The sequence below is a fragment of the Salvia hispanica genome, chromosome 2 (genome assembly GCF_029641045.1).
Source record: "Salvia hispanica isolate PSC_SH4W2 chromosome 2, Shi_PSC_v1, whole genome shotgun sequence".
In the NCBI taxonomy this organism is placed as follows: domain Eukaryota; kingdom Viridiplantae; phylum Streptophyta; class Magnoliopsida; order Lamiales; family Lamiaceae; genus Salvia; species Salvia hispanica.
The window spans coordinates 14,095,268-14,120,652 of record NC_142693.1 but is presented as its reverse complement, the minus strand read 5'-3'; the positions used below and the strand labels follow the sequence as shown (position 1 = coordinate 14,120,652).

The 25,385-nt window shown below is 34.0% G+C and overlaps 2 protein-coding genes across 5 annotated transcripts; both read left to right on the top strand.

The window, feature by feature from the left end:
- Positions 1-3,178: 3,178 nt before the first annotated feature.
- LOC125202334 (ultraviolet-B receptor UVR8-like) lies at positions 3,179-6,560 on the top strand. The gene is made up of 11 exons (XM_048100712.2): positions 3,179-3,395; positions 3,461-3,605; positions 3,703-3,813; positions 3,914-3,974; positions 4,145-4,263; positions 4,657-4,742; positions 4,952-5,153; positions 5,547-5,600; positions 5,861-5,971; positions 6,081-6,137; positions 6,235-6,560. The coding sequence occupies exons 1-11, from the start codon at positions 3,367-3,369 to the stop codon at positions 6,433-6,435; spliced, it is 1,176 nt and encodes a 391-aa protein (XP_047956669.1). The 5' UTR covers positions 3,179-3,366; the 3' UTR covers positions 6,436-6,560.
- Positions 6,561-8,869: 2,309 nt separating this feature from the next.
- Positions 8,870-23,325, top strand: LOC125222599 (uncharacterized). 4 transcript variants are annotated; one of them, XM_089065475.1, is made up of 12 exons: positions 8,870-9,415; positions 9,684-9,826; positions 9,906-10,088; positions 10,168-10,258; positions 10,341-10,473; positions 12,271-12,341; positions 12,415-12,508; positions 20,925-21,278; positions 22,098-22,385; positions 22,469-22,555; positions 22,636-22,696; positions 22,811-23,325. In XM_089065475.1, exons 1-8 carry the CDS (start codon positions 9,383-9,385, stop codon positions 21,137-21,139), a joined length of 963 nt encoding a protein of 320 aa, XP_088921601.1. In that variant the 5' UTR covers positions 8,870-9,382; the 3' UTR covers positions 21,140-21,278; positions 22,098-22,385; positions 22,469-22,555; positions 22,636-22,696; positions 22,811-23,325. The 4 variants fall into 4 exon arrangements, with proteins under 4 accessions (XP_088921601.1, XP_088921599.1, XP_088921600.1 ...); XM_089065473.1 differs by having other exon boundaries at positions 22,796-23,325; XM_089065474.1 differs by having other exon boundaries at positions 22,085-22,385; positions 22,796-23,325.
- The last annotated feature ends 2,060 nt before the right edge of the window (positions 23,326-25,385 follow it).

Genomic DNA, 25,385 nt, shown 5'->3' with positions numbered 1-25,385 from the left:
AGCTAATTCGGTCAAAATGGATCTTAATTCACGTTGAATGTTAACTTTTAACAGTTCCGTCAAATTCGGATCAAATGTGAACCGTTCTAATTTTTAAGGGACCGAATAATTCAAAAGATAATATTTTGGACCAAAATCGTAAAATCGCAATATGTTAAGGACTAAAATGGGACTTTAGTCTACATCTGTCTTTGTTTTTGCTAGGGGTCGTAAATCGTACTCCCTCGTCCCTGAAAATTTGTCACTTACTTTTTTTTTCGTCCATCTTTAAAAATTTGTCACCTTTCACTTTTATCATTTTTAGTAGTGGATCCTACATTTCACTAACTCATTCTCACTCACATTTTATTTTAAAACGGAGTATATAAAAGTAGGACTCACATGCCACCAACTTTTTCAACTCACTTTCTATTACATTTCTTAAAACCCGTGTCGAGTTAAATGGTGTCAAATTTTAAGAGACGGAGGGAGTAATACTTTTTAGGTTGTTATTGGTACAATTTGATAGCAATCCAAGCTAATAAAGCCTAATTTAAATTTGAATTTGAATTTGATTTGTTAAGGAAAATGTAAACCTCAACACGAACTCGACCACCTTCTAACTTGGAACATGACCTGCACCTGACACAATAACTACCCGAACCAGATATTACACGATTAACGCCTATATTAACAATTAAAACATGGTATTACACGATTAAAACCTAATATTACATGTATAAACCTAATTTACGCGATAAAATCTGTTTTATACTCCCTCCGTCCCATGTTACTTGCACTGTTGCTTTTCGGCTCGTCTCAAACTCCTTACACTATTTATAGTTTAAGTTAGAATTAATACATTTAATTAATACTCCCTCCCTCCCACTTTAGGAGTCCCGGTTTACTACTTTTGGGTGTCCCATTTTAGGAGTCCCGGTTGGAATATTCCATAATTGGTAATAGGCCTAAAATGAAAAATGCGAGTAACATGGGACGGAGGGAGTACAATTTAAACTTGATTTACAATAAATTAAAAAATTAAAGCAAACATATATTTTTTAAAATAATAATAAAAATAATAATCCATATCTAACCCGACCCAACCCGAACTTATCGGGTTCTTGACGGATCAACAAATAAAGACGTGAACCCGATGAGGCTTGACCCAAATCCAATAATTTCATGCGAATTCGTATCAGATTACCGTGTCGTATCAAATATGGTTGGCATATGTTTTGTTGATTTACTAATTAATACCAAAATCCGGAATTCGTTCCGTAATTAAGATTTTTTCATTGGCTATTAGACCAAGGGTATCCATCGGCAGACCAATGACTATTCCACATGTTGATTTGTACCCCAAAAACAGAGATGGACCTCTTGACCATTTGGTTCAATTTTTTTTATCCTATACCTATATATTATGCGTGTTAACTTTTGGTCCTAAGTAACATGTTTTGGTTTATATTTAACGGTTCTGTAAATAATTAACGGTCAAATGCGTTTTGACCTAATTGATTAATTAAACATCAACTAAATTATATTCCCTTCGTCCCAAGATAAGCGAGTCACATTACTTTTGGGGATGTCCCACTATAAATGAGTCATTTCATTTTTAGCAAAAAATCATCTCTCTTACTTTATTATCCACCTACTTCATTCTCTCTTTACTTCTCCATTTATTTTCTCTCTCATAGTTTGCTCTCTCTACTTTAATTCTTTAAATATCAATGATTTAAATTCCGTGCTCAAAAGAAGTGTTTCGCTTATCTAAGGACGAATGGAGTATTGTATTGGACCAAAAGTTAACACATGTAAAAATGTGTTGGATCAAATAGGTTTTTGTGCAAATATACGAGACCAATTTTGGACTTTAAAATGCAGTTGACTACCATTTTTTTTTATAGAATCGTTAAATATAGACCGAAGCATGTTAATTAGGATAAAAGGCTAACACAATAGATCCAATTTTGGACTTAAAATTTATCCTTTTCCTCCTTTTAGTGCTCATTTCTGTTAAAGATATATTCTATTTATTCCATAAAATTAGAATATTTCGGATGATACGAATTTTAATATAGAAAATAAACAAAAAAATTGGAGTATGTTAGTGAAATTGAGACTCGACTTATTAAAAAAAAATACTTTAAAAATAAAATAATTATTTTTATAAAATTGATCAAAATAGAAAGAATTTTTATTTTTATGAAATTGGGTGGAGCACTAAAAGTTATTATTTCCGTCCCACTATAAGTGTGGCGTATTTCTTTTATGTCGTTCCATTATGAGTGACACATTTTATTTTTATGGCAAAAAGCAACATTTATATTTCTCCTACTTTATTCTCACTCCTAATTTATTCTTTCTTTATTTAACTACTAAATTCCATTATATAAAAATATTTGCCTAAAAGAAATATGTTATATGTAATGAAATGAAAGGAGTACAACGAAATTCTACTAAACTCACTTCTACTTTATTCTTTCTTTATTTAACTACTTATTATATTGTGGAGTATAAAAATTTTTGCCTAAAATAAATGTGTTATATGTAATGAAATGGAAGTAGTACAACGAAATTCTACCAAACTCAACCTCCACCGTCGATTCTCTCCAATCACCAATTGCCACTCGCCACTGGAGCTATCACAACTTTCAGTATATCATTCCTTTGCCCTATAATGGAGATGAATTATTTTATTTTTATTTTACTTTTGGAATAGATTGTGGAAATAATATGCGGAAATACAATAGAATAACCCAACTAGGTTACAACTCCAAGTGTTGTTTGAAAATGTCAATTCTGTAATTCGTTAGAAGATATTGGAGATACATGTAATTAACAATGGAATGCCAAAACGAGTGATGTTATAATGAAAAAATGAAAATTAAAATACAAAAGAGAAATGATTTAAATTAACACTAGTTACACTACTCTCTGACTAATTAGTCTGACTAATTAGTGGAACAATATAAAAATATTCAAGATTTCAGCTTAAAAGACTCGGGTTCATGCCATTCGTGCGTGCAATCGTAATAAAGCATTTCATTATCTAAAATTTGAAATGAAAACGACACTCCTTTAAAAGATAAGTCTCACTCGACCGACAAAGAAAATAAATTGAAATCCGAAAGTGAAAATTCAAATATTTTGACTAAAAAAAAAAAAACTTAAATCTCACGTTTCAAGGGTTTAGAATCAAATCGCAGCCCACCAAGAACAAAACCCGGAATGCAGACATTACTTGTCCTAACAAAAATAAATCTCCACCAAAATCTCACCATTATTTTATGTTCTAAAGTTGGTACTATTGCCTAAACTTTTTCAATCCTGCGCTTGCCGCATTACAGCTATCACTGCAAGCACCAATTTTCTCCACTGTTTATGGCCTCCAAAACCGCCGTCATTGCATGGTGAGTCTCTCTCTGTATCTCTCTCTCTCACACACACTCTTCTTTTCTGACACAGTGCATTTCAGGGGTTCGGGGGAAGACGGCCAGTTAGGAATCGGAAATAATGAAGAGAAAGAGTGGGTTTGCACCATCGACGCCCTTACCTCTGAAAAAGTGTGCTCCGTCGTCGCCGGCAGCCGCAATTCCCTCGCTATTTGTGAAGACGGCAAGGTTTCTTTCGAACCCTTTTACTGTATTCTGTTTCTTTTGAGCATAGGATTCCCAGCTATTTTAATTGGTTTTGAGCAATTGCTTTTGAAATTATTAGTTGTTTACTTGGGGTTGGAATCAAAGAGGCACCTTGGGGCACCCACCGGAGACCAAAACTGAGAATGTTCCTAGTCAAGTTAAGGCTCTTGCTAATGTCAAGATAGTCCAGGTATTTGTTTAAAGTTTTGAGCTTTGGAGTGGATGATAATGAAATAGTTAGCACACTTCTTGAAATGTTGATGGTTTTGGTCTTGTTTTTTTTTTTCTAGGCTGCTATTGGTGGTTGGCATTGCTTGGCTGTTGATGATCAAGGCCGGGCCTATGCGTGGGGTATGCATACTTGCCTTTATGCACTATTTCTATCTTTGCTCGGAACGGCAGATAAATAGGAAAATAGGATGCAATATGAAATGGATGTTTGATTCGTAGAAGTTATTTATTGAGTTTGTTGTAACACGGTTATGTAAGGTGTCTTATGCTGAGGTCTACTGTGGGTGCAGGTGGTAATGAGTACGGGCAGTGTGGTGAAGAACCTGAGCGTAAAGATGATACGGGCAGACTGGTTAGAAGAGATATTGTGATTCCACAGAGATGTGCGCCAAAACTTTCAGTTCGTCAGGTAACTCAACTAAAATTTTCTAAATCTTGTGCGTCTTGAATTTCGTTACAGTTTGGTAAACAAGATTAATGAAAGTTTAGGGGTGTCTGTGGAACTTTGTTTATTTTGAGCTTAACTGGAACTTATAATAAATGTTCATTGTTAGTTGTACACAAATATATCTATGGGAATAGATATCGTTGCTGGTCATTTTACTAATTTTCGGTTTAGAATGACTAATAAGATGTCTGGCTCTGAGAGAGGATTCCATGTTCTGTTGAGTATTCAGCATTTGCAAGACATCAAGGGCTAGAGCACCTTACTGTCAAACCCAATGTAGCATGATTCCATAGATCTGCCAGCTTTTTATGATTTTATCTAATGTCAATATGTCTTAACTTTCTCACACCTCAGGTAGCTGCTGGTGGGACGCATTCAGTAGTCCTAACACAGGAAGGACATGTTTGGACATGGGGTCAACCATGGCCTCCCGGTGATATGTATGTTCCCAGCACTAAAGTCTGCAATAGTATTTTTGTTGTCGTGCTGCCTGATCCTTTCATTGAAGCAAGCTAGGATCCATGAATCCATGATCAGTTAGTGCTGAGTAATTGAATGCAGCTGCTTAGAATTTACAGAAATTTCCTCATCTTGTTTGTTAGCTAATTGCGATGTTCATATGTTTCCCATGGATTTGCTTTGTTTGTAGAAAACAAATTTCCACCCCAGTCCGAGTGCAAGGCCTAGCCAGCGTGAGAGTTATTGCAGTTGGAGCATTTCATAACTTGGCCCTTCTTGATAATGGAACTGTAATGGCATGGGGTAATAATGAGTATGGCCAGCTTGGAACCGGTGATACACAGCCACGATCGCAACCAGTACCTGTCCAAGGACTATCCGATCTTAATTTGGTTAGTGTCCTGACCTTGACATATCTCCTAGAAGCTTTTTCTTACATCTCGCGAGCACATAACTTCACTGCTCAAGATGTTTGCTTTTCTACATGAAAAAAAGATCATCAATATCCTTTGATTTTTGTTTCTTTCTCTAGATGATTAGATCACCATTGTATTAAAGATACTGCAACGACTTAGCCAACAAGAGGATATACCATTTTCAGTGGTTGAAGCCATTTAGATTCATAATTTGTCAGATATACCAATGAATTTAAGAATCGTTGGCTATTTTGTTTTCTGTTTAATCACTTCACTGATAATTTGTTGAACATTCCTTGCCCAAAGAAAAAAAAGGAAAACTAATAGATGAATAATTATCCTGATTTTGTTCGTCACCTGGTTTTGCAGGTTGATATTGCTGCAGGAGGATGGCATTCTACTGCATTGACTGATGATGGAGAAGTAAGATTTTCGAGCCCCGTCTATATTTACGTCCATTTATTTGAGCTTTAGAACTTAATCTTTTGTCTAACCATGTCTTGGATGAATAAAGGCAAGCTTTGCCAATGTATATACCTTTATCTATTGCGTTACATGTAAGTATGTAACTTCATTCTCCACATAATAGCTCTACATGCCATGGCGATAAAATCCTCATTGGATTACCCTTAATTTGTTTATATGCCGTGAATATGTAGATGAACATCTCGTCTTTGATGTAGGTGTATGGGTGGGGTAGAGGGGAGCATGGGAGACTGGGTTTTGGAGATGACAAGAGCAGCAAAATGGTTCCTCAAAGGGTTCAACTTCAAGTAGCCGACGAAACAGTGCAGGTTTTCCCACATATCCTCACCTTTACGCTAAATCACTAGTTTTGAGTTTCAAGTCTTGATGAGAAACAAATCAAGATGTTTTATTCAACCACATGCTTGTGGAGTGCAGGTGTCTTGTGGAGGTACGCATTCTGTTGCATTAACACGGGATGGTCGCATGTACTCGGTGAGTTTTTGCAGACTTCACTTAAAAAACAAACATTCTAGACATATATAAACAATCTTTATCACACATAATGACAACGAATTCTGAATCACTTCAGTTTGGACGAGGAGACCATGGGCGTTTAGGTTATGGACGGAAAGCAACTACCGGGCATCCAGCTGAAGTGCCTATAAACATCCCTCCTCCTAAGGATCTGAGTGCGGAAGAAGGCAGTTGGTGTGCGACCCTTGTCGCTTGTGGGGGCCGCCACACGCTGGCTCTCGTAGAATGGCGTGATCATGAGCAGCAGCTCCTCTAAAGCAAGCTTTTCTTGCTTATGAGAAAAATATAGCTAGACTTTTATTGTACTACTTCAGGAGTCCAAACTAACTTAATTACCTATCTGTGAACTCTAAATATCGATAGAATAATCGTGAGAGTCTACCTGTTCATCCAAACAAAACAAGGCATAGCCAACTATATATGACTATATAATATGAGGATGTATGTTTGGCTACAAATAAACGATTTTATGATACATTAATTAGAAAAAAATGTGAAATCTGCCTTCTTTATTTACCATGAATTTTAGGACGTTGGACTTTTAACCGAATAAGGAGATTTTGTGGTCTCAACCCAATAAGCCATATCGTTTTAGATTCTCACTTGCTTTCTTCTATCTCCTTTTTCCTCTATCGTACTTTATTAGTGTTTTTTTTATTAATTACACTACACAGTGTTTTTTTTTATTAATTACACTACACATATTTTTCTTAATTTCTGTGCCGTAAAGAAATACCTCCACTACTACGGATCACAGGGAGTAGTAAGAAAGGAATTGAGAAAATATGAATAAAATAAAAGAAAATGTTTCCATTTTTGAAATAAGACTATTTTCATGGACACGTAAAATTAGTAAATAAGACTATTTTTCGTGAATGGATGAAATATATATTTACCAAATTATATATTGCAGGTTTATCATTTATGCTTTGTTTACAAAGTGAATCATACTTTTTAAATTTATTATTTACAAAATTCTATATTATAGGTTTATAATATGTAGTATCATGACTTATGTATTACTAAAATTTTAAAATGTTATACTTTTTAAAAAGGATATTGACTTAATATCATGGAACTTTCAAAAAGTTGGATTTTCCTATAAACTTTGAAATTGACAAATAATGTCATGTACTTTACCATGAGTTTGTTATTTTCCATCAATGAAAAAATTCTAACAAATAATTTTATTTTACGAATATTTTTTTGTAATTTCTCGATAACAACTTCGAGAGCTTCAAGTTTTTCAATCTTTGAAGATAGTTTTTCTTGAAGCACACCTTCCAGAATTTTCTTCAATCTATTAATATAGCCTGAATTTTTTCATTGGTGGGAAATAACAAACTCATGGTAAAGTTCGTGATATTATTTGCCAGTTTTAAAATTTGTGGAAAAAATCCAACCTTTTGAAAGTTTCATGATATTAGGTGCCAATATCCCTTTTTAAAAATGAATGTTTGCATAATTATTTCAATTATAATTTAATTTCATTATGAATTTTTTTTGGCCGAAGAAGCATAGAAGAATTATCAAAATAGTAGTAATATAAAATTTTGAATCGATAATATAAGGTGGGAAAATTAAAGAATTTATATTGTTTTTTTTGCATATTCAAAAAGGAAGACAGGTTGCATTTAAGACAACTTATTGTTGCATTACTAACAATTCGGACACTTGTTATAATAACAATTACCATATGTATCAATTCCTATTTATCTCTTGCAATCCAAGTAATTTTTCGCTTATTAAAAACTGAATAGTATTATCGGTTCCAATTATGACAATACTTTTATAGACAATGGCGACACTAGTTATAACAACAATTGCCACGTGCACCTTTCCTTATTTATATCTCTCGCAATTCTATACTAATTTTTTTTTGCTTATTTGAAAAGGAAGAGCATTACCGGTTGCAGTTATGACAATTCGTTGTTGCTTTTATGACAATGCCGACCATAGTTATAACAACAATTACCATATGTGTCATTGCACAACTCGCGTACACATCGTGCAACACACTGTAAAAATATAGATTTACATGTCATGTTACTTTATCCAGTGTGTTTGTAGCCATTTAAATTTTTTTTGTCAACCTTAACAACTACTTCACGAAGAATGGTTCATTTTAATTTTAGTTATTTAATTCTAAAATTTTGTTCACGTAATTTATAATTTTAAGATTTTAACTATGTATATTTTTTTATTTTTACGTGATCTTAGAATTCTAATGTAATTTTATTTTAATTATACTCCCTCCGTCCTAATTTAAGAGTTCTATTTTGCCATTTTCATCCGTCCCAACTTAAGAGTCATATTTTATTCTTTTACCATATATGGTAAGTAGGCTCCACATTCCACCAATTTATTTCACTCACATTTTATTATAAAAGTAATATATATAATTGAGACCCATATTCCAATAACTTATTAAACTCACTTTTCTTTACATTTCTTAAAATTTGTACCCTGACTAACTACATAGTACAACTGCAAATTAAGTGAAACATGAATGATAAAATTAAAAAATTGAAAAAATGAATTGAGAAGTGGTGATCCATTATCGTTGGTGGAATTATAGAGTGTTTTTTTGTTTAAAAATCGATGCAGAGTCAGACATTCATTTATTAGATGAAAATTGCTTGAATTGTTCTTCGATTGTCACTTCCAATACCTTTTATTTACATCCAACGATGATAAATTGATAATAGTACTAATTTAAATTGGGTTAGGAACGGGAGTTATAGGATTTAAGCTTAATAAGTACCATTAGAGCCATTACGTCACTAAAACACCGTAATACTACTAATAAAGTTATTAATATCGTGTAAATGAGAATGAAGTGAATATAGAAATTATTTTGTGTTAATAGTTAATTTTATATATAGTGTCTGTTTACAGATCAATCCTACACACACAACAGAGCTGAGATAGAAAGACAACCATTTCTCATGAATGCGGAAAAGGGAATCAGCAAAGAAAATTTAATTCAGATGAATTCGAAAGATTCTAGGGCAAAATTTCCCAAATTTGCCAATATAAGTATAGAAAACTGTCGCCGCTGCTCATTCCGAAACCATCAAAATTCTCCACCCACAGCGCCGGCGAGTTAAGATTTCAGAAGAAGGAAAACATAATTAACATCCGTGTCATTCAGGAAGGGAAGAGGCCTTGTACTTACCAATGCAGCAAAAGCGACTGCCGAGATGCCAACTGCTGAGGGTTCAGATAATGGAAAGGTTGGTAATGTTATGAATTGGTCTCTAGGTATTCATAAACATTCTCAATGCTTATTGTATTCATGTAAGATAGTGATTTCTGATTTACTTTTTCATATTGCTTTGAAATCATCTAGATTTTCATGATTAGTCCGTTCTTTTGTTTGAAATGTTTTCTCGTTAGTAATCACTATTTCCAATTAGCATCTCTGGTATTATATAGTTACAAATACCTTTATCACTGTGGCTTTACTTATCTTTATGGTTTGCTTCGTCTAATGAGCAACAGATCCTAAAATTGAAAGATGGGGAAGCATTATGCGTCCTCCGAGATATATTTCATGGGCGAACTGCAAAGCATGGAAGATCATGTCCGGCTGTCCTGTTTCATGTACACCTGCTATCAGTAATTAATGAGGAAGAGGGAGAGAAGTATGTCCCTTGATTTAGTAACAATTGACAAGTCAGAATTTATTATGCTGGAATAAATGCTTTTCCATTTTGTGTATAGGGTTGCGAAGCCGAATCCGAGCTCGTGGTTCAGTGTGCTAGAGAAATACTTTGCTGAATCTGAACATGTTCTTAAAATGTTGGGGAAGCATTACTTAGAGAAGGCTGCCGACCATGACGCTTTAAATGCTTCAGAAATGCTTAGGGTCTTAAATCTACTATGCATTCATGCTCTTGGCACGAAGTAAGAATCTTTCTGTTTTATGTTATACATGCCACTCCCTCTTTAATTCTCACCTTGATTGATTTTCTTTTATTCACAGAAAGCTAAGAAATTGGATAAAACACCAAAAAACACAATTTGACCAAAAGGCAGAAGAAGCTATACATAAGGTTTTTGAAGCAAAAGGCGAGGTATTTAAACATTGTCATCAGTAAACACACCAGCTGTGAAACTAGACTTATGTCAGATTTCTTCCTCTTCTCTTTGAAGCAGAAAATAAAAGAGGACGCTGCCAAAGCTATTGATGCTAGGGATGGGGAGCTGGAAGCAATTGTTTCTCTTAATAGATCTGCTGCAGAGCAAGCTCATGGAAAGCTGCTCGAGTCAGAGGCAATGCTTTTGAAGCGTAAGTTCTGTAATATTTTTACTAATTTTTATTGTTAAATAAGGGTCCGTGTTTGTGTGTCTGTGTGAAGAGATTCAAATGAGAATCCCTATTTAAATTGGGAACATGAGTACGGAGATCTACGACAAATGCATCACCCGGGATTGAATCCCATAGATGAAAATTCCATTTTTTGTAATGCCGTTAATTTCAAGGCGAATTTGTTGTATCATAATAATGAATAAATAAATAAATATTAAAGTTAGATGAAGTTTCATATATTTAAATAGATTTGATACAACTAATCTCTTATTATAATATACATAACTAAATTATCTTTATGTTAGTAATAAAATATTAAGAATGTTTTTTTAATTTTTTCTTGATAAAATAAACATTTTTAGAATGTAAAAAAATATATAAAAACTAAATTTTTAAATTAAATATTCATGATACAACTTGGATCCATCTTAAAATTTTTGTTCCATGTAATAATTTAATTATATATCCTACTAAAATACTCCATGACTAGAAATGGATGGGATGATGACATGAACACTCAAACTCATGATGATTTCTAAAACCCATGAGGCTACAAGAGGCATTTCAGCTGAGGGAGCACTATTTACACGTTCCTTGAATGCGTATTCGGAATTTGGAATATGCATTTCAAGAATGCGTCTCACTAGAAGTAAATACGCATTTGCCAAATGCGTTTTTTCCATATTTACAAGTAAAAAATTGTTCCCCTTCCGGAAATCTTTCACCCTAAATTACAAACAAGCCGCTGGTACCTGCACCTGAAAATGCATCCTTAATTGTGTTTTGGAATATGGCGTTCAGCTGAGGGAGCACTAATTAAGCGTTCCTTGAATGCGTATTTGGAGTATGACGAATCTGGAATACGCATTTAAAGAATGCGTTTCATTAGAAGTAAACGCATTTTCCAAATAAGTCGAGATTTCCATATTTATAAGTCAACAAAATATTCTTTTTTCAGAAATCTATGTTATATTTTTTCTCTAATTTACCAAATAAGTCGAGATTTCCCCTACCCTCATCTGATGCCCCGAATACCAGCAGCGGGTACCCATGTCCGATCGATGTGTGTACCACACCCACAATTTTTCTTGAAATAACCCTTTCTATCATTATTGAGACGATTAGTCCTGAAAATTACAGGTCAATTTCATGCATGCGAGCACTTTGGAATGTGCTGCATGAGAATTGTCTTAACATAATAGCTCTCCAGAAAGTTTGGTCTCCTATTGCTTGTATCCTCAACCTTGATTTTTCAGCTTGCCTAGTAATCAATCTTTTGACCTTTTTATAAATTTCAATGCTGAGTGGGATTCAAAACCACTTTAGTATTGTGTTGTGTAACTTGTAACTAATACTCCCTCCGTCTCACATTAGGAGTCCCGGTTGAGTTCGGCACGAGTATTAAGAAATGTAAAGGAAAGTTGGTGAAAAAAGATAGTGGAATGTGGGTCCTACTTTTTTATATTAGTTTTATAATAGAATGTGAGTGGAAAAAAAGTTAGTGGAATGTGGGGTCTAATACCTTTTATGGAATATTTCAACCGGGACTCCTAAATTGGGACACCCAAAAATGGTAAACCGGGACTCCTAAAGTGGGACGGAGAGAGTATTTACTTTGCTTTGATTTTCGCATAACCTCTCCAACTTGTCAGCAAAGTATGATTCTGGCATAATAAATTACAATTGTAGGTTCAACTTTTGATAACACAGTTTATGAAATCTATGCGGGAACAAAAACTTGTCTAACCTTTTGATGCTATCTATCATTTAAATCAGTTCATCAGACAGCTGATGCTACAAGAGTAGAGCCCACTATTGTGCTGATGAATCTGATGTACTGCTTCAAGGTAAGTAACACGGCAAATGTTTTATTGTGTTATTTGCTGTTGAGCATGGCTAACTATAATCTCCTACCGCTAGATGTTGGGAAAGAGGATACTCTTACCTTACATGAAAAATGGTTTGCTCTCAGTGCTGAAGAAAAAGAAGAAATTGAGAAGAATATTACTACAAGGTAAACTATATACTCATTCAAATTTTGTGGGTTTTTCCTAGTTGCATTTTTAAAATTATGGTCAGCACCACAGAACACTATTGGAAAACTTATAAGTACACAAGATGAATTCTGACCGTTGTGAATCTTAAAGATGCCTGGGGAGAATATGCACTCATAGAAATTAGTATGCACTACAACAAAAAGAACGTCAAGGACATTTTTAATACTAATAAGGACGCTAATTTGTGTGTCCAAACTAAAATTAGGAGACACAACTAGAAGAGTCCTAGAAAACAAAAGATTAAGTTAATTTTTCCTCAACTTAGACACGCTTCCTTTTGGGTTATAAATTATGATTATTTTTAAAAAATTTCAAACCATAGTAGCTGCGTCTCAATTTTGGTGTCTTTAAAAGAGTAAGTTTTTTTTGTAATGATGGAAGTTATAGGAGGTACTCAGCTGTGGCTGTTATGAGTGATGAATTGCTTAAATTGTTCTTCGATTGTCATTGCCGATACCCTTAATTTTTTGGACTCAATTATGGAAATGGTACTAATTAAATTGGGTTAGTGAATGAGAATTATAATGAGAATGCAGTCAATATAGAAATTATTATTTTTATTGTGTTAATAGTTAATTTTTGAATGAATAAATTCAGTGTGGTATATTATTACTGTACGCCTCTGTTTACAGATCATTCCTACACACGGAACAGAGCTAAGATAGAAAGACAAAGAAATCGGCAAAGAAAATTTAATGCAGATGACTTTGAAAGATTCTAGGGCAAAATTTCCCAATTCTGCCTATATAAGTATTGAGAACTTTCGCCGCTGCACATTACGAAACCATCAAAACCACAGCGCCGGCAAGTTCAGATTTCAGAAGAAGGAAAACAGAATGAAGGAAAATTTCCGATCTTGGATATCTGAATACTACACAGAAATGGCGGTTGAAGCATCTCCAGGTAAATCTGTAGCATCTCCGTCGGCAGAGAACGTTAAATCAACCAGAAAATCGGCTGCCGGTAGCCAAGTTAGTAATTCTGGTGACGGAGTATATTGCCATCAGGTAAGTCCTATTCATACCGAAAACTCCTGATTCATTTTTTTTATATATTGTATTTCATTTAAGCTTGGATGGATCTGGTCATTGAGCTGCAGAATTTGACTTCACTCTTAAATTTATATAGCTGTGGAAATGAATGTGCCTAAACTGGTTTCGTTTCTTTTTCTCACATGTAAACTCATTGCTGCAGTGTCGTCAAAAAACCAGGGCTCCCGCAGCAGCATGCAAGAATCTTACGAAGAAGAAACCCTGTTCAGTAAAGATGTGTTGCAGATGCCTATGGAACAGGTTCTAAACGTTTTCTTTTTACTAGGATTAGCTCTTGATTTAGGTACTCGAACTGGCAAGTGAACTGAAATTCTTGGATCCAGGTACGGTGAAAAGGTGGAGGAAGTAGCTAAGTTGGAGGATTGGAAGTGCCCGAAATGCAGGGGCATTTGCAACTGCAGTGTGTGCATGTGAGTTTTCTGACTTATTTATCCATGATCGTCTGGTGTTTTACTGTTTAACATCCGTGTCATTCAGGAAGAGAAGGGGCCTTCAACCCTTGGGTGTACTTACCAGGGCATCAAAAGCGACTGGAAAGGTTGGTAATGGCATGAATGGGTCTCTGGAGAATGCTTAAAGATAACAGTTGCTAATTTTGTGATCTGCTGCTTTATTTTTTATCTTATGCTGTGCTTCTGAAAATTAACAGGATGTATTATCTGGTAGAAAGAAAGGAAGAAAGGGAAGGAAAGTTTGGATGTAGATGATAATACCTCTTCGAAGAGAATGAAACTAGCCAAACATTCAAATTGTGTTCACTTGATAAGTTCTGTAATATTTATACTACTTTTTATTGATAAATTCGGGTCCATGTTTGTGTGTGTGTGTGTGTGTGTTTTTGAATAGATTCAAATGAGAATCCTTATTTTAATTGAGAACATGAGCATGGAGATCGACGACAAATGCATCACTCCGGGATTAAATCCCATAGATGAAAATTCCATTTTTTGTAATGCAGATAATATCACGACGAATGTGGTGATTTATATCATTAAAATATTATATGCTCCGGGTGGTGTTCTCCCATTCTTACATAAAATTGTAATTAGAAAAATCTCTAATCGCAAGAGGCTATAGCGAAACTCGTTAATCAGTTCCCTCCAATCTTAAACCGTAGCTGAAAGAGAATTAGCAACAATAAAGAGTTTCAAGCCACTACAACCACTGCACCTATTAAGAGATGTTGGCAATTGCATTGTCGTTGTAACAGGAGGGAGGGAGGTAGGGCTGAATAGCTGCAGGAAAGGCAAATGCAATATGTATTGCTTGAAGGAACTGAAGGTATGAAGCTATTATCTGATGTCTATTTTTTTTTCCAAATTAGACCAAAACCTTCTAATTAGTGTAGGATAGTTGGTGGAGAAGGGAACGAGTGTGACTTTCGAAAATCAAAGGTGTGTCATTTCCAACAAAAAGATGGGAAATTTCTCTTCAAAATTCCAATGGAAAATAAAGTCTTTGCATTTGATCATTCAAAAAGATGGAGCACAACCATTACGCGTTCACCTCAAGGAGCACTAATTACGCGTTCCTTGAATGCATATTCGGAATACGACGTATTTATATATGCCATTCAAGAATGCGTCCCACTAGAAGTAAATACGCATCAGCCAAATGTCCATATTTAGTAAAAAAATATTCCCCTTTCGGTAATCTAAGTTTTATTTTCGCCCTAAATTACGAAATAGCAGCCGGTACCTGCACCCGAAAATGCGTCCTTGAATGTGTATTTTGAATACGACGTTCAGCTAAGGGAGCACAAATTTCGCGTTCCTTGAACACATATTTGAATTACGGCGTATCTGGAAGACGCATTTCAAGAATGTGTCTCACTAGAAGTAAATATGCATTTTCCAAATGCGGTTTTTCCATATTTACAAGTCAAAATAATATTCCCCTTTCAGAAATCTATGTTTTATTTTTGCCCTAAATTACAAAAAATCTGCGGGTACTTGCACCCAAAAAATCAAAATTTCCCCTACCCTCATTTGATGCCCGAATACCAGCAGCGGGTACCCATACCCGATGTATTATTTCCTATTTACATCTCTCTCGATCCCTAATTATATATATATTTTTACTTATTCGAAAAGGAATAGTATTACCGGTTGCAATTATGACAAATCATTGTCTGCCGACACTAGTTATAACGACAATTGTCATATGTATCATTTCCTATGTATATCTTATTCGAACATGAAAAGTATTATCGGTTGCAATTATGACAACTCATTGTTGCTTTCTGACAATGCGAACACTAGTTGAAAATTACTGTATATAACTCTCGCAATTCTCCACTAACAATATTTAAAAACTTTTCTATCTAGCTTTCTATCTATAGATTATCTATCTATCTATCTATCTATCCTTTACTTTATCAATTATACATTCAAACTCATGTCAAACCAAATTCATACTTTTCAAGGCCAGAGGGAGTATAAATTATATCTTGGCACAATTGGATTACCCTTTAGTCTTGTTGCTTTGAGGCTGTCGGTTTGTATCCCGGCTCCTATGATCTACGGTACTCCCTCCGTCCCAAGGGAGATGACCCATTTCTTGGGCGGCACGAGATTTTATACAACTTTATTTTGTGTGCCAAGTGGAGAGAGTAAAGTAAGAGAAAGAATGAAGTAGAGATAAAAGTGTTTTCATTTTTAGTAATGAGTCATCTTAGTTGGATAAACCAAAAAGGAAAGTGGGTCATCTTCAGTGAGACGGAAGGAGTAGTATTTTTATACTATCCCTATAATATTTTATGCTCCTTAATTATTTTACATTTTTCTTAATATTTCATATTTTTATTCATTTTATGTGAAAATATACTCTTTATAATTATTACTTCCTACTCCGTTCACGAAAAATAATTTTATTTGTGAACATATATTTTAATGAGAAATTAGTAAATTAATAGATGGGGTGAAAAAGTAGATTAAATAGGATAGTAAAAAGAGAAAAAGTAAGAGAGAGAAGATAAAGATTAGTAAGAGAGAAAATGAGAAAATGTGAATAAAGTATGAGATAATGTTCCCATTTAATGAAATAAGGCTATTTTTCATGGACACACAAAAATGATAAAATGAGACTATTTTTCATGAACGGATGAAATATATATTTACCAAATTATATATTGTAGATTTATCATTTACGTTTTTGTTTAGATTTTTTTAACGTGTATTATACTTTTTAGAATTACGATTATTTACAAAATTCTACATTATAGATTTATAATATGTGGTATCATGATATATATTAGTTGTTTTACGAACAATGTTGATACTAGTTATAATGACAATTACCATATGTATCATTTCCTATTTTTCTCTTGCAATCCAAGTACTAGTTTTTTTTCTTATTAAAAAATGAAGAGTATTACCGGTTGTAATTATGACATCTGAATGTTGCTTTTATAGATAATGCGACACTAGTTATAACAACAATTACCATATGTATCATTTCTTACTTTTTATCTCTCGCAATTAAGTATTATATACTCCCTCTGTCCTGGCCTAAGCGAGATGTTTCATTTTCGCACATGTTTTGCGAACATAATAATAAATAGTTAGAGCGGAGAGAAAAGTAAAGTAAGAAAGAGAATAGCGTAGATAAAACTCTCTTCTACAATATTATCTCTCTTACGTTATTTTCTCTTCACTCTAAATATTTATTATCATTTTCCAAAACACATGCGAAAATGAAATATTTCGCTTAGTCTGGGACGAAGGGAGTAGTTCTTTTGCTTATTTGAAAAGGAAGAGTATTACTGGTTGCAGTTATGACAACTCATTGTTTCTTTTATGACAATGCGGACCCTAGTTATAACAACAATTGTCATATGTATCATTTCATATTTATTTATCTCGCAATCCCCTATTATCTAGGTTGCAAACAATGCAAGCACCGAAAAGTTCTCAATATCCCACCGTGGAAATTTTGGATCCGTTTACTTGCATTTGGTTACATATGACTTTATATTACATATAGTGCAAACATCAATGCAAAAATAAAGATTTACATGTCCTGCACTTTATACGGTGTGTTTCTAGCCGTTTATGTAACTTAAAAATATGCGTATAAATGAGAATGAAGTCAAAATATAATAAATTAATATATCTATTGTGTCAATAGTTAATTTTGAATAAATAAATTCAGTGTGTTTATGTGACTGTACGCCTCTGTATACAGATCATTCCTACACAGAACAGAGATAAGATAGAAAGACAACCATTTCTCTTAAAGGCGAGAAAAGGAATCGGCAAAGAAAATTTAATGCAGATGCTTCGAAAGATTCTAGGGAAATTTCCCAATTTTGCCAATATAAATATTGAAAACTGTCACAGCTGCTCATTCCGAAACCATCAAAACCACAGCGCCGGAGATTTCAAACAAAAGAAAACTGAATTAAGTAAAATTTCCGGTGTTGGATATCCAAATACTACACAGAAATGGCGGTTGAAGCATCCGTAGGTAATTTTTTGGCGTCTCCGTCGGCAGAGAACGTTAAATCAACCGGAAAATCGGATGCCGGTAGCCAAGTTAGTAAATCTGGTGACGGGGTATATTGCCATCAGGTAAGTCCTTTTCATACCTAAAACTCCCGATTTACTTTTTATTTATTGTATTTCATTTAAGCTGGGATGGATCTGATCATTGAGCTGCAGAATTTCAATTCACTCTTCAATTCATATAGTTGTGGACATGAATGTGCCTAAACTGGTTTTTAGTTTCTTTTTCTCACATGTAAACTCATTGCTGCAGCATCGTCAAAAAACCAGGGATCCCGCAGCAGCATGCAAGAATCTTGCGAAGAAGAAACCCTGTTCAGTAAAGATATGTCGTAAATGCCAATGAAACAGGTTATAAATGTTTTCTGTTTACTAGGATTAGCTCTTGATTTAGGTACTCGAAATGGCAAGTGAATTGAAGTTCTTGGATCCAGGTACAGTGAAGAGGTGGAGGAAGTAGCTAGTTTCGAGGAATGGAAGTGCCCGAAATGCAGGAGCGCTGGCAACTGCAGTGTGTGCTTGTGAGTTTTCTGACTTATTTATCCATGATCGTCTGGTGTTTTACTATTTAACATCCGTGTCATTCAGGAAGAGAAGAGGCCTTCAACCCATAGGTGTACTTACCAATGCAAGTATAATTTAATTTTGCTTGATGCAATCAATAAAACGTTTTTCAAAAACGCATACATGGAAAGCGTAACTAGTTTTTCAAATTCGTTAAGTCATTTATTCTTTCTTAGAATTGAAGTTGCAGGCCTTTGGAGAAAGGTGATGGAGAGAGTTATATATCATGGTGACCTTATCAGTGTATATAGTATTATATATTTATTACCTAGCGAGAGAAAATAGTGACAAGGGTATAAGCAAATTTCGATCACTAAATTAAGTTTTTACTCTCTATTCCCTTTGTCTCTAAACAGTAGTCTCCTTTTTCTATTTTGGTTAGTTCTACAAAATTAGCCCATTACCCTATTTGGCAACTTTTCACTCTTATGGGTGAGTTCATTCTTCACAAACAATACTTCTTTTTCTTTGTAGAATCTCTTTTATACTTTAACAATTTTGTATTAAAAACTGCGCCATTTCGAAGTCCCTAATTTTAGGGGACAGTTGATTGCAAAAATATTTGTTGTATCATAATAATGAATAAATAAATATTAAAATTAAATGAAGTTTCATATATTTAAATAGATTTGATGCAACTAATCTCTTATTATAATATACATAACTAAATTATCTTCAAATTATAATAAAATATTAAGAAGTTTTTTTAAATTTTTCTTGATAAAATTAACATTTTTAGAATGTAAAAAAAATATAAAAACTAAAATTTTCAATTAAATATTCATGTTATAACTTAGATCCATCTTAAAATTTTTGTTCCATGTAATTATTTAATTATATATCCTACTAAAATATTCCATGACTAGAAATGGATGTGATGATGACATGAACACTCAAACCCATGATGATTTCTAAAACCCATGAGGCTACAAGAGGCATTTCAGCTGAGGGAGCACTATTTACACGTTCCTTGAATGCGTATTCGGAATTTGGAATATGCATTTCAAGAATGCGTCTCACTAGAAGTAAATACGCATTTGCCAAATGCGTTTTTTCCATATTTACAAGTAAAAAGTTGTTCCCCTTTCGGAAATCTATATTTTGTTTTCACCCTAAATTACAAACAAGCCGCTGGTACCTGCACCTGAAAATGCGTCCTTAATTGTGTATTTGGATTATGGCGTTCAGCTGAGGGAGCACTAATTAAGCGTTCCTTGAATGCGTATTTGGAGTATGACGAATTTGGAATACACATTTAAAAAATGCGTTTCATTAGAAGTAAGCGCATTTTCCAAATGCGTTTTTTTCATATTTATAAGTCAAAAAAATATTCCCCTTTCAGAAATCTATGCCGGGATAGAGGGAGTATATTTTTTCTCTAAATTACCAAAAAGTCGAGATTTCCCCTACCCTCATCTGATGCCCCGAATACCAGCAGCGGGTACCCATGCCCGATGGATGTGGGTACCACACCCACAATTTTTCTTGAAATAACCCTTTCTATCATTATTGAGACGATTAGTCCTGAAAATTACAGGTCAATGTCATGCATGCGAGCACTTTGGAATGTGCTGCATGAGAATTGTCTTAACATAATAGCTCTCCAGAAAGTTTGGTCTCCTATTGCTTGTATCCTCAACCTTGATTTTTCAGCTTGCCTATTAATCAATCTTTTGACCTTTTTATAAATTTCAGTGCTGAGTGGGAGTCAAAACCACTTTAGTATTGTGTTGTGTAACATGTAACTAATATTTACTTTGCTTTGATTATCTCATAACCTCTCCAACTTGTCAGCAAAGTATGATTCTGGCATAATAAATTACAATTGTAGGTTCAACTTTTGATAACACAGTTTATGAAATCTATGCGGGAACAAAAACTTGTCTAACCTTTTGATGCTATCTATCATTTAAATCAGTTCATCAGACAGCTGATGCTACAAGAGTAGAGCCCACTATTGTGCTGATGAATCTGATGTACGGCATCAAGGTAAGTAACACGGAAAATGTTTTATCGTGTTATTTGCTATTGAGCATGGCTAACTATAATCTCCTACCCTCTTACTTTTTTCTCTTTTCTCTTACTTTACCAATTATACATTAAAACCCGTGTCATACACAAATTGCTCTATTTTTTATGGACGGAGGGAGTATTATTTTTATTGTGTTAATAATTAATTTCGAATGAATAAATTCAGTGTGATATATTATTACTGTACGCCTCTGTTGTTGACAGTTCAATCCTACCCACAGATAGAAAGACAACCATTTCTCTTGAAGGCGGGAAAAGGAATCGGCAAGGAAATTTAATGCAGATGACTTCGAAAGATTCTACGGCAAAATTTCCCAATTCTGCCGATATAAGTATTGAGAACTGTCGCGGCTGCACATTACGAAACCATCAAAACCATAGCGCCGGCAAGTTTAGATTTCAGAATGAAGGAAAATTTCCGGTGTTGGATATCTGAATACTACACAGATATGGCGGTTGAAGCATCCCTAGGTAATTATGTGGCGTCTCCATCGGCAAAGAACGTTAAATCAACCGGAAAATCGGCTGCCGGTAGCCAAGTTAGTAATTTTGGTGACAGAGTATATTGCCATCAGGTAAGTCCTATTCATATCGAAAACTCCTGATTCCTTTTTTGTTTTTTATTTATAATTTTAAGATTTTAATTATGTATATTTTTTTATTTTTACGTGATCTTAGAATTCTAATGTAATTTTATTTTAATTATACTCCCTCCGTCCTAATTTAAGAGTTCTATTTTGCCATTTTCATCCGTCCCAACTTAAGAGTCATATTTTATTTTTTACCATATATGGTAAGTAGGCTCCACATTCCACCAATTTATTTCACTCACATTTTATTATAAAAGTAATATATATAAGTGAGACCCATGTTCCAATAACTTATTAAACTCACTTTTCTTTACATTTCTTAAAACCTGTGCCCTGACTAATTAGGACTCTTATGAAAGGACGGATGAAGTATTATTTAACTACATAGTACAACTGCAAATTAAGTGAAACATAAATGATAAAATTAAAAAATTGAAAAAATGAATTGAGAAGTGGTGATCCATTATCGTTGGTGGAATTATAGAGTGTTTTTTTGTTTAAAAGTCGATGCAGAGTCAGACATTCATTTATTAGATGAAAATTGCTTGAATTGTTCTTCGATTGTCACTTCCAATACCCTTTATTTACACCCAACGATGATAAATTGATAATAGTACTAATTTAAATTGGGTTAGGAACGGGAGTTATAGGATTTAAGCTTAATAAGTACCATTAGAGCCATTACGTCACTAAAACACCGTAATACTACTAATAAAGTTATTAATATCGTGTAAATGAGAATGAAGTGAATATAGAAATTATTTTGTGTTAATAGTTAATTTTATATATAGTGTCTGTTTACAGATCAATCCTACACACACAACAGAGCTGAGATAGAAAGACAACCATTTCTCATGAATGCGGAAAAGGGAATCAGCAAAGAAAATTTAATTCAGATGAATTCGAAAGATTCTAGGGCAAAATTTCCCAAATTTGCCAATATAAGTATAGAAAACTGTCGCCGCTGCTCATTCCGAAACCATCAAAATTCTCCACCCACAGCGCCGGCGAGTTAAGATTTCAGAAGAAGGAAAACATAATTAACATCCGTGTCATTCAGGAAGGGAAGAGGCCTTGTACTTACCAATGCAGGTTCTAAACGTTTTCTGTTTACTAGGATTAGCTCTTGATTTAGGTACTCAAAGTGGAAAGTGAATTGAAGTTCTTGGATCCAGGTACGGTGAAAAGGTGGAGGAAGTAGCTAGTTTGGAGGAATGGAAGTGCCCGAAATGCAGGGGCGTTTGCAATTGCAGTGTGTGCATGTGAGTTTTCTGACTTATTTATCCATTATCGTCTGGTGTTTTAGGTGTGTGTTTTACTGTTGTACATCCGTGTCATTTAGGAGGAGAAAGGGCCTTCAACCCATGGGTGTACTTACCAGGGCAGCAAAAGCGACTGGAAAGGTTGGTAATGCCATGAATGGGTGATAAGGCCAATTTCTTGCATCGGTTATGAGGTTAAATTCTTTGATTTCTATAAATTAATACACATTTTAAGTTTAGGTGCGTGGTGCGTAGAGAATCTGCCAGGTCTGGGAAACTAAGGAAAAATCCACCGGGTAGAGGAAATCGGAGGAAAATGGAGTGAAGAAGCCAGTCTGCAACCTGACCGAGGAGATCGAGGAAGCAGCTGAGAGCGGAAAATATCTTTTTGAAGGACTTTGTAGGAGGGAAAAATCGACAATTCAGCAGAAGAATTACCCTAGAAGTTCGAGACTCAGCAATAAATAGAGACAACATGAAAGAGATCGAAGAATGAATCATCATTCATCACCTTCACTTTTCCGCTCTTAGCTCCTCACTTCACACACATTTCTCTACGCATTTAAGCATTTATGGGATAAATTCTGGCATATTGGTGGTAGTCTAGTTCATTTACAGTGGTGTAACACCGTCCTTGTGAAGGGCGAAGATACAATTTACTATTTTCCGTTGTTTTGAGCCGAGGCTTCGATGTTTTAGAAGCTCGGTGTTTATCATTTCCGTATTGAACCTTACGTATCGTTGCTATGGAAGTTTATGTTTTCTGTTTAGTTGTTTTAGATGTTTTAATTGTTGGTATTTACTGATTTAATGCTTTTCGCAATTGATGTTTGAATTGGAGAAGAGATCGGGTTGATCGGGTTTGATTTGTTGAGAATCTGTTAAATCGGAGTTGAGGAGTATGGATCTGACGTATTGGAGTTGTTATTGTTATTGATTGGATGTTGGATTGTTGATTGGAGTTGTGGATGTGAGACGTGATGTTCTGAATTTTGCATGGTTATGAATGTTTATTTTTTCTGCTTGTTTTTGGCCTAGTAGTTCAGATCTAGTTGTTCTGCGCCCAATCGTCCCAAGGAAGATAACCCATTTCTTGGGGGGCACGAGATTTTATATAACTGTATTTTGTGTGCCAAGTGGAGAGAGTAATTTAAGAGAAAGAATAAAATGGAGATAAAAGTGTTTTCATTTTTAGTAACGAGTCATCTTAGTTGGATAAACCAAAAAGAAAAGTGGGTCATCTTCAGTGGGACGGAGGGAGTAGTATTTTTATACTATCACTATAATATTTTATGCTCCTTAATTATTTTACATTTTTCTTAATATTTCATAGTTTTATTCATTTTATGTGCAAATATACTTTTTATACTTCCTACTCCGTTCACGAAAAATAATTTTATTTGTGAACATATATTTTAATGAGAAATTAGTAAATTAAGAGATGGGGTGAAAAAGTAAATTAAATAGGATAGTAAAAAGAGAAAAGTAAGAGAGTGAAGATAAAGATTAGTAAGAGAGAAAATGAGAAAATGTGAATATAGTATGAGATAATGTTTCCTTTTAATGAAATAAGGCTATTTTTCATGCACACACAAAAATGATAAAATGAGACTATTTTTCGTGAACGGATGAAATATATATTTACCAAATTATATATTGCAAATTTATCATTTATGTTTTTGTTTAGACTTTTTTTTACGTGAATTATACTTTTTAGAATTACGATTGTTTACAAAATTCTACATTATAGATTTATAATATGTGGTATCATGATATATGTATTAGTAAAATTTTAAAATGTTGATTAGTTTTAAAAATAAATCTTTGCAATCTTTGCATAGTTATTTGAGTTAGAATTTAATTCCATCATGATTTTTTTTTGTTGAAGAAGTATAGAAGAATTATCAAAATAGTATTATAAAATTTTGAATCATTAATATAATACGTAAAAATTAAAGAATTTATATAGTTTTTTTGCTAATTCGAAGGAAGAGTATTACCGGTTGCATTTAAGACAACTATTTGTTGCTTTACTGACAATGTTGATACTAGTTATAATGACAATTACCATATGTATCATTTCCTTTTTTTCTCTTGCAATCCAAGTACTAGTTTTTTGCTTATTCAAAAATGAAGAGTATTACCGGTTGCAATTATGACAACTGAATGTTGCTTTTATAGACAATGCGACACTAGTTATAACAACAATTACCATACGTATCGTTTCTTATTTTTTATCTCTCGCAATTAAGTATTATATACTCCCTCTGTCCTAGCCTAAGGAGATTTTTCATTTTCGCACATGTTTTGCAAAAATAATAATAAATGGTTAGAGCGGAGAGAAAAGTAAAGTAAGAAAGAGAACAGATAAGGCTATCTTCTACAATATTATCTCTCTTGTGATATTTTCTCTTCACTCTAACTATTTATTATCATTTTCCAAAACATATGAGAAAATGAAACGTCTCACTTAGTTTGGGACAGAGGGAGTAGTTTTTTTGCTTATTTGAAAAGGAAGAGTTTTATCGGTTGCAGTTATGACAACTCATTGTTGCTTTTATGACAATGGCGACCGTAGTTATAACAACAATTACCATATGTATCATTTCATATTTATATCTCTCACAGACCCCTATTACCTAGGTTGCAAACAATGCATGCACTAAAAAGTTCTCAACATCCCACTGTCAAAATTTTGGCTCTGCTCACTTGCATCTGGTTACAAATGGCTTTATTTCACACGTAGTGCAAACATCATTGCACAACTCGCGTACAAATCATGCGACACATTGTAATAATATAGATTTACATGTCCTGCACTTTATCACTT